The sequence below is a fragment of the Sycon ciliatum genome, chromosome 3 (genome assembly GCF_964019385.1).
Source record: "Sycon ciliatum chromosome 3, ocSycCili1.1, whole genome shotgun sequence".
Lineage (NCBI taxonomy): Eukaryota > Metazoa > Porifera > Calcarea > Leucosolenida > Sycettidae > Sycon > Sycon ciliatum.
In genome coordinates, this window is record NC_088645.1 from 39,616,891 (window position 1) to 39,626,100 (window position 9,210).

General features: G+C 51.7%; 2 protein-coding genes across 2 annotated transcripts; both read left to right on the top strand.

Annotated features, from left to right (window-relative positions):
* Window positions 1-3,691: 3,691 nt before the first annotated feature.
* Window positions 3,692-5,707, top strand: LOC135813088 (uncharacterized). Its single transcript, XM_065326304.1, has one exon. It carries the CDS (start codon window positions 3,692-3,694, stop codon window positions 5,705-5,707), a length of 2,016 nt encoding a protein of 671 aa, XP_065182376.1.
* Window positions 5,708-6,054: 347 nt separating this feature from the next.
* Window positions 6,055-8,964, top strand: LOC135813089 (uncharacterized). Its single transcript, XM_065326306.1, has one exon. The coding sequence runs from the start codon at window positions 6,055-6,057 to the stop codon at window positions 8,962-8,964; it is 2,910 nt and encodes a 969-aa protein (XP_065182378.1).
* Window positions 8,965-9,210: the final 246 nt, after the last annotated feature.

Genomic DNA, 9,210 nt, shown 5'->3' on the forward strand with positions numbered 1-9,210 from the left:
TCGGAAGGCGGTATGCCGGTCGTGATGGTGGCGCTGTCCCTTCCGCCACCTTTATTTCATGGTCGACCGTTCGCTCTGGCGGTAGTTGGTCAGGGAGCTCGTCCGGAAATAGGTCGTCGAACTCACGTAGCAGAGCGTTCAGCTCACTTCCGAAGTGAGTTCCTTCCTTGTCACGGATAGGTGGTGGATCTTGGCCCGGCGCATCATCCTCCATAGAGACCCAGGCTATATACGCTTCGTCTCCTGAACGAATAGCGGCATTCGCTTGTGCTGCAGAGATGAAGTGGGATTCTGCGAACTCGGCGTCCTCGCCAGCTTCGTGGCCTCGAGCCACGAAGGTGTCCTCCTGGATCTGCACCTTTTTACTCCGGAAGTCGATCGTTGGGTTGTGGCGAGACAGCCACGGCATTCCCAAGATGGCGTCGTAGCGCGCCAGTGGCAGCACGGTGAAGGTCTGGGTTTCGCTGAAGTCAGCTACCACCACTTTTACTGGCCCGGCAGTTTCCAAAGGCTGTGTACGAGACGAGCCATCTGCTAATGTGACCTTCAGCTCCTTGGTCGCCGTGTCAGTCTTCAGGTTATGTCTCCTGACGAACTCCGACGACAAAAAATCGTGGGTAGAGCCAGAGTCTATTAGCATGGTAGCCTTCCTCCCATTCACCTTCCCAGTGACACATAGCAGATCGTGCTCTGCGCTCATCGCCACGCTGCTGATGTGCGCCTTAGGCGTAGCGTCAGAACTCTCCACTGCAGGATCGCTTGCGCTGTCTCCTTCCTCAACACTCAGGCCCTCGAACCTATTGAACACAATGAGTGGTGTGGGTGCCTGAGTATCCACCGCCAGTGAGCGCACTCCCTTCTTCACTGGCTGGAAGCGTTTGGGGAATTCACGATGACTGGACAGTTTCTGGCAATATGTCCAGGCTTCCTGCATGAGTAACATATGGGCTCACTCGTACGGTTAGATTGCTGCTGCTGACGTCCCCATGGACTGACAGGTTGCCTCGGTGTACTGGCCTGAGCGTGAGGTGCCGGACCCGGGTGCCTCGACCGACGAATGCCTGTGCCTGTGGTGGTCTGTTCCCTCCATACTCCTGATGCCTGCATGGCTGCCATGCGTGCGGCACGAATGGCCTGGCCTAGTGTTGTCGGGTGCTCCCGAAGAGCCGAGTGACCGATTGCTGCATGCAGGCCCCTCACGAACAGCACCGCCTTCGAATGGTCATTCAGGTCGTTCACCTGAAGGCAGAGGTTAGTGAATTCCTGTACGTATGCGTCCAGGCTGCCGCGCTGCACCAGTCCAAACAGCTTGAGGCGCGCTTCCTCCTGTTCATGGACTGGGCCATACACGTCGCCGAGTGACTGTTTTAGCGTCGGCCAGTCGTGGATGCAGGCGCCGGAATCCAGTACCGACATCAGCCAAAGCCTGGCGTTGCCTTGTAGGTAGCTGGCAGCGAATCGCACCTGCTCCTGGTCGTCGTTGACGCGCTGTGACACCATGGCGAGCTCGATAGCGAAGACCCACTCCCTGAAGTCCGCAGGGTTGCCCGAAAACACCGGAGGCCTATTGACTGTCCCATCAAATTTCCTGTCGAGCAGTCGTTGGTCCGTGGGCCGTTGAGGTCCTTGAGGTATATCCGTCGTTGCGGCAGTTTGTACCCGTCGACGCGCTCCGTCCTTGTAGCGGTCATACCGAGCTAACAGAAGGGTGGCCACGCATACCAGCAAACAAAAAATCTCGACAACCATCCTTTGCTACCAGTGTAACCGTCCAACCAGAGCGATTCAGCGGAAGCGTGCTGGGCCCATAACCCAGAGGTCGATGGATCGTAACCATCCTCTGCTACCAGTGTAACCGTCCAACCAGAGCGATTCAGGATCAAGAGTAGAACGACTTTATTATACCATCAACGGGGTTATATGGGACAGAAGTGTAATCCAAGGTGAACATGCAACACAGGTGTGATGTAACACAACGTAAGTGGGAACGTGTAGTAGGATGCACAGTGTGAGTGTGTGAATCTGTTACATATGCTCTCCCTTCGGTGGCTTACCGAAGATGTGGGTGGTAGGCTGAACACAGCGCGGATGGCACGGTTCTGAAGACGTTGGAGTTTCCCTAGAGCGAAAGCTGAGAGGGACGTGCTATAGGCCACACTTCCATATAATAGGTCGGGCATCACAACGGATTTTAGGTATTGGACCCTGGCCTTCTGGGAAAGGGATCGCCGGGCTCGCCACAATGCTCCGACTTTCCTGTTCACCTTCGCTGTAACATCGTGGATATGATGGTCCCAGGTCAGTTGCTCGGTGATGGTTAAGCCCAAGTACTTGGCCGCAGTACAAGCAGGTAAGCGGGTCTGATGGCAATTTACAGCGATACTGGTTTGCGCATCCCTCCCACAGATGGACAGAACTTGACTTTTGCGTTCATTCAATATCAGGCCGCGGTTTTCGAGCCAGTCGGCCAGCGCAGTGACGGATGACGAGAGTCCCAGTGAAATAGTTGCCGTGTTGGAACCACTTTGGTACAGTGCAATATCGTCAGCAAATTGTATGCTAGGGGTCGGGTGAGCTACCGCAGCTACCGCTTGGGTGTATATATTGAACAAGATGGGCCCCCATACAGATCCCTGGGGTACTCCACTAGTGCATACTGTGATGTTGCTCAGTTCGCTACCGATGCGGACTCATGCTCATGGACATGCTGATCGAGGCAATGGTGGTAACACAGATCTTCAGCAGCTTCACCAGCAGGGGAAGTTCTACTGCTGCCTAGCCATTCTCGGTTGTGAACATTTAGGTCACCTGCAACGATGATATTCTGGCAGCATTGCCTAGCATCATCTATGCCAGAGCTGATGCTGTTTAGGGCAGAGATGTCTCCATCAGCGGATGAACCTGAGCGATACACAGCACATACTCCAATGGATGGGCCAGCTGCTGTCTTGAGGCGAACCCACAGGATTTCATTTCCACCATTATCAATACATTCTAGTTCTGTGAAAGCCAGGTCGGCCCGAATCCAGATAGCAACACCGCCCCCCTGGGCCGTACGGTCCCTTCGAACTGGTGGGAAGTATCCAGGGAATGTGAGGTCAGCAGGCGTGGCCTTGTCCTCCGTGACTTTTGTCTTCGTGACGATGACAATTGTCGTGATTACATCACGAAGTTGTACATAATATCACGTGTATGTTTGTGTGACGTTATCGTCCACGTAGCATTAGCCCTTTTGTTTGTTTTGATGGCTTTATGGTTTTACCTGGCTTCTTGATGATCAGAGATTAGAGTAAGTCATGTAGTACTGAATGAGAATTAATCCCAGTCCTTATGAAGTTAGTTATGTTGTGGAACTAAGAGAGTCTAGACTCTAGTCACAACATAAATTGGTGCCGAAACCATGTCCGAGTATCCAGGGAGTCTCCGAGTTTTAGCAAATAAAATTAGTGCATTGTATTCTACTGTCCACGATGACGATACGAAGTGCCAACGTTTAGTTTCAGAAAGTTGTCCATCTGACGACGCAGACCAGTGGGTTGGGATTCGGACCCAGTTTTGTGAACAGCATAGAGATGCCCTCACGAAGTTGGATGCTGACCTAGATAAGTACGGCGCTGCGTTATAAGATTTCGTGGCTAGTGGAGCAACTCAAAAAAAGAAAAAGAAAGAAGATGAAGAAAAGTATGAAAATATGGCCAGTACGTTACCGTCGTACTTCAAAAATCTGTCCCTGCTGAGTGCTCAAGCCAAAAGAGCCACAGCCAGCGCCAGTGCCCAGAACACCAGTACCAGCAGTCAAGCACCTGGAATTGACGTCCAGCAGCTGCTGACAATGCACACCGCAACTCAGCAACAAACACAGCAGTTGCTGTCAGCCATTGGGAAGCACACCAGCACGGTTGGCCAGCTGGCGGCCAACTCGGCACAGCCTGCACAGAGTGCTCATGGATCTGTGAAATTGCCCGTGCTCACAATCAGGAAGTTTGATGGTGACATACTTCATTTCACTGAGTTCATTGACATGTTTCAATCTGCGATCGGTACAAATCAAAGCCTGTCTGCCGTACAGAAACTGTCGTATTTGAGAAGTCATTTGACAGGCATGGCCCTGGATGTTATTGCCGGTATTCCCACCACCGATTCAAATTACCCCGTGGCGTTAGGAATATTGAAGGATCGCTTTGGCAAGAAGGATGCCATCATCGCAGCCCGATACCGCGCAATTACCGAAATGCCAGCGCCATCAAATAAACCTCACATGTTGCGGAGATTTTACAACGAGGTGGAGGCTAATTTGCGCTGTTTGCAAGCGGAAGGTCAAAGTGTGCAACAGGAACTGCTGATTCCTGTCATCACTTCCAAGTTACCAAAGTGCGTCATCGTACAACTTGAGACACAGAAACCCCACAATCAGAGTTGGACTGTTGATGAGCTGCGGAAACAGCTGGGAATCTACCTGGAGGTCCGTGAATCGGCCGAGCGACTGGCAGGAGACACAGCCAGCAAACTAGAGAGCACTCTGCCACGACCACCGCCTGTTTCCGCACAGCCTCATGCTGCCTACTCCCAACCTCCGGCCACGGCAGCCACGTTAGTTAGATCTGTGCGGCGCGCCACTCCGAGATGCTTCTTCTGCAAGTTGCAACACTTCTCGGACACCTGCCCAACGTTCAACACGGTTTCTACCAGACAGCAGCAGCTACAAGACCACTGCTTTGTGTGTTTACGGAAGGGACATTGGGCAAAGGACTGTACTGCTAGAAGACCCTGCTATCACTGCAATCGGTTGACCCATCACCGTGCCCTGTGCCCTCAGAAATTTGGCTCATCACCAGTGTCAGCTGCCGCAAGTACCTTCTATCCTACTCAGCAGCAGCAAGGGCCACAGAAACATACTACCGCTACGGTGCACGTCCAGTCCAAAGGTGTGAATCTCCCAACCGCCATCGCAACTGTCGCCGGGCAAGGCAACATCTCAGACTGCCGACTGTTGTTTGACACCGGCTCAACTCGCACATTTATTCATGAATCGTTAGCTGCCTCTGTCAACGCAGCTGTTGTCGGTGAAGACGTGTTGTCCATCGCTAGTTTTGGATCTGCGTCCCAGCGAACGGTCACCTTGCCGAGAGTGGAGTTTTCCCTCCTATGTCGAGATGGATCAGCCTTGCCCGTAACCGCCAATGTTATGCCGTGGATTTGTTGTCCTGTTGTCAAATCCCCAATCGACATCGACCAGTACCCTGAAGTCAAGAACATCCAACTAGCTGACACCATTGTCACCAAGCGTGAGGAGGTAGAAATTGACCTCCTTATCGGCACGGATTTCTACTTCTCCATCATGGGTAACGGTCACATCCAACTCAACAATGGCCTGGTCTTGCTGAACTCCAAATTGGGATTTGTCCCAGCAGGCCCTACTGACACAGAGACAGATGACACTGCGGGCCACATAATGCTCACAGATGCTACCACCTTGCCAGACCCAGTATTTGATCTCCAACGTTTCTGGCGACTTGAAGATATTGGTATCACCGATGACATCAGTGATCCGCAGACAGCGGACGACATTGCCCTGGAACACTTTCGCAGCTCCTTGCAACTGATCAACGGCCGATATATGGTATCTTGGCCATGGAAAGATAGCCATACTCCACAACCTAATCTACCAGAGAACTACGAGCTCGCCTCGGCCGTCTCAAATCCTTAGTCAAACGACTCCAGCAGACACCACAAGTGCTAGAGAAGTATCATTGTACCATCACAGAGCAGTTAGCCAATGGCATTATCGAGGAAGTGAACCTTGATCACCAGGATGGGCCGATTCACTACATCCCCCACCACTGTGTTGTTCGCCCCAGCAGTACCACAACAAAGGTTCGTGTGGTATATGATGCTTCCGCCAGAACTCACGCAGAACACAACAGCCTGAACGACTGCCTGCACCGAGGTCCGATACTTCTGCCGGATCTGTGTGGTATCCTGGTGAGATTTCGGCTAAACCCCATTGGCATTGTCAGCGATGTTGAGAAGGCCTTCCTTCAGCTAGGTCTATCTATGACAGATCGCAATGTAACACGGTTCCTATGGCTTCGCGATCCTACAAAACCCGTCACCACAGCCAACCTAGTGATCTACCGCTTTTGCCGAGTTCCATTTGGCATTGTCGCTAGCCCGTTTCTTCTCGCCGCCACAGTCGACCACCATCTCCAACAGCAACAGACAGGGACATGCGATGATGTACGTCGCAGTATCTATGTTGACAACGTTGTCACCGGGCAGAGCAGCGTCCAGGATGCTACTGCATACTACAGAGAGGCAAAGGACGCCTTTGCCAGTGCCACCATGAACTTGCGTGAATGGGGTACCAACGATCCTGACTTCAGAGATGCTCTAGCTCCTGAAGACAAGTCTAGCTGTGATGTAATGAAGGTACTGGGTATGTCATGGGATACCAATCGCGATACTCTGTCGACGGCAAAGTCAACCACAAACCAGTACTCCGTCATTACCAAAAGAGATGTCCTGCGCAGCATAGCCCAATTCTATGATCCGATGAGCCTGTTCTCCCCGGTCATCATGCGTGCGAAGATCCTAGTACAGAGTATATGGAAGCTACATGTAGACTGGGACTCTCCGCTGCCTGACGCTCTCGTTCATGAATGGAAGGATATCCTGTCCGATCTGTCCTGCGCAAGTGACGTTGCCATTCCTCGCTTCATTGGACCAAAAATCCACGTCGACAAGGTCACCTATGAACTCCACGTCTTCTGTGATGCGTCTCAAGATGGTTACGGTGCAGCCGCGTACCTGTGTGTGAGACAAGTTGACGGTGCCTATTCGTCAGTTGACCTGATCTACAGCCGAACACGAGTCTCGCCCATCAAGGCTACAAGTATACCACGTCTAGAGCTCCTAGCAGCACTCATCGGCGCCAGGATCATCAAATTTCTGAAGAAAGAGCTTCTGGGCGCAGTTCACATCTCAGCTACCCACCTGTGGTCTGACTCACAGTGCGTGCTTGGCTGGATTAAGAATACTGAGAAATCGTACCCTGTCTTCATCGCCAATCGGTTGAAGGAAATCCGTGCAGACCAGAGTGTGTGCTTCAACTATATCCGTACAGCCGACAACCCAGCCGACCTACCATCCCGTGGAGCATCGCTAGCCACACTGACAGACAGTACAGCTTGGTGGTGTGGTCCAGAATGGCTTCGAGATCCTCCTGTACACTGGCCCAAAGACGTCATCGATGCTCCTTCCACAGTTCTATTCGCGGCGGAGGGTCCTGCGGAAACCGAGACCAGCAGCAAGCCATCACCGCTGAGTATAGATGAGAGCAAGTATACTTCGTTTGAGAAGCTAGCCCGTGTAACAGCATACGGTATCAAGTTTGCCAAGAGATGGCGTCAACAGACCACATGCGGCACTCATTTGTCTGCTGCTGAAATCGACAACGCCAAACATCTGTGGATTCAACATGTTCAAGCAACACACTATACACCGGAGATTGAGGCTATCAAAAGCAACGCCAAGAACAAGCTGGTCCAAAACCTTGCGCTCTTTCTAGATGAACATAACCTCATCCGCTGCAAGGGTCGATTGGAGAATTCATCCCTACCATACTCAGCGAAGTATCCCATCCTTCTACCTCGTTCACATCCAGTAACCACAGCTGTCATCAATGACTGTCACCGCATGGTGCTGCACAGTGGAACTAACCATACCCTATCGCGAGTCAGGTATGACTATTGGGTCCCCAGAGGACGACAAACCGTCAAGACTGTACTCAAGAAATGTGTTGTATGCAAGAGGTTCAATGGTCGGCCGTACTCGCTACCGAAAATGGCACCCTACCCTCCAGAGCGCGTAGCTGAGTCTAAACCGTTCACACACGTCGGCGTCGACTACTTCCCAATGACAGTCAGAGAACATGGACTCATCCACAAGGTATGGGTGTGCCTATTTACGTGCATGGTCACACGTGCCATCCACCTCGAGCTTGTTGCTGACATGACCACAGAACAGTTCCTGATGGCATTGCGCAGATTTGTGGCAAGAAGAGGAGTATCGCGCAAGATCTTCCCTGACAACGCTCAGCAATTCCTGCTTTCGAAATCGACTCTACAGCTTGCTTGGGAAGCCATTGTGAAGGATGACCACACTCTTAATTATGCTGCTTCCCATGGAATCGAATGGATTTGCATTGTGCAACTCTCCCCATGGATGGGCGGGTTCTATGAACGGTCGATTGGAATCGTGAAGAAAGCCCTCCGTAAGTCTATTGGCAGACTAGTTCTCGGAACAACGGAGCTGTCAACCATTCTCGTCGAAGTTGAAGCAGTAGTAAATTCACGACCGCTGGTGTACGTAAGCGATGAGATCTATACGGTCTTGACACCTGCCCACTTCTTATCATTATCAGCCGAAATCAGTCTACCCCAAGGGCATGTAGAAGAGGACCCTGATTTCGCCCCAACAATGTCGTCAGCGGAACTGCTACTTTCTACGTGGAAGAAAGGTCAGAAGCGATTGAATGAGTTTTGGAACTGTTGGAGATCTGAATACCTAACCAGTCTACGAGAACGGCAACAATCGCAATTGAAACAGGTTGCTCATTCTACCGTTAAGCCAAGGATTGGACATGTGTGCCTCATCAAGGACGACGCGCCCAGAGGTATGTGGAAACTGGGTATCATCAGCGAACTTCACGCTAGTCGTGATGGAGAAACGCGTTCTGCCACTGTGAGGACGCCCAATAACAAGCTCCTACGGCGCTCACTACAGCACCTATATCCGTTGGAGTGTGAGTCTGCTCGACCTGCTGACCACTCGTCGAATGAACCACAGCCTCCCGCTGTAACCAACGACGCACACTTCCCTGTAACAGTTTCTCGACCGGTAAGACGAGCTGCTATCGAAGGCTTAGGACGTGTCCTGGATTTGCACGAGGCAGACTTGGTTTAGTTCACCATGCTGGTGTCTGTCTCAATCAGCTATCATCCACTCAAGCTGTATAATTATGTTCACCCCCTTTTTTATTCAAGTTTTCTTTTCCTCTGCCAACTTGCTCTCCCAATCACTACTTTGGCACTAGGGTGTAGTATGGGCTCCATGACTTATGTGTCCTTGCTCTTCAGTACCTTCGCAATTTGGTTCACAAGATATGTCACATCATTAGCGTAGCCTGTCAGGAGACATGCGTCTGTGGGG

Excerpts from the sequence above, each read along its gene's own strand:
- LOC135813088 (XM_065326304.1), top strand. The coding sequence starts at position 3,692 with ATGGCCAGTACGTTACCGTCGTACTTCAAAAATCTGTCCCTGCTGAGT.
- LOC135813089 (XM_065326306.1), top strand. The coding sequence starts at position 6,055 with ATGACAGATCGCAATGTAACACGGTTCCTATGGCTTCGCGATCCTACA.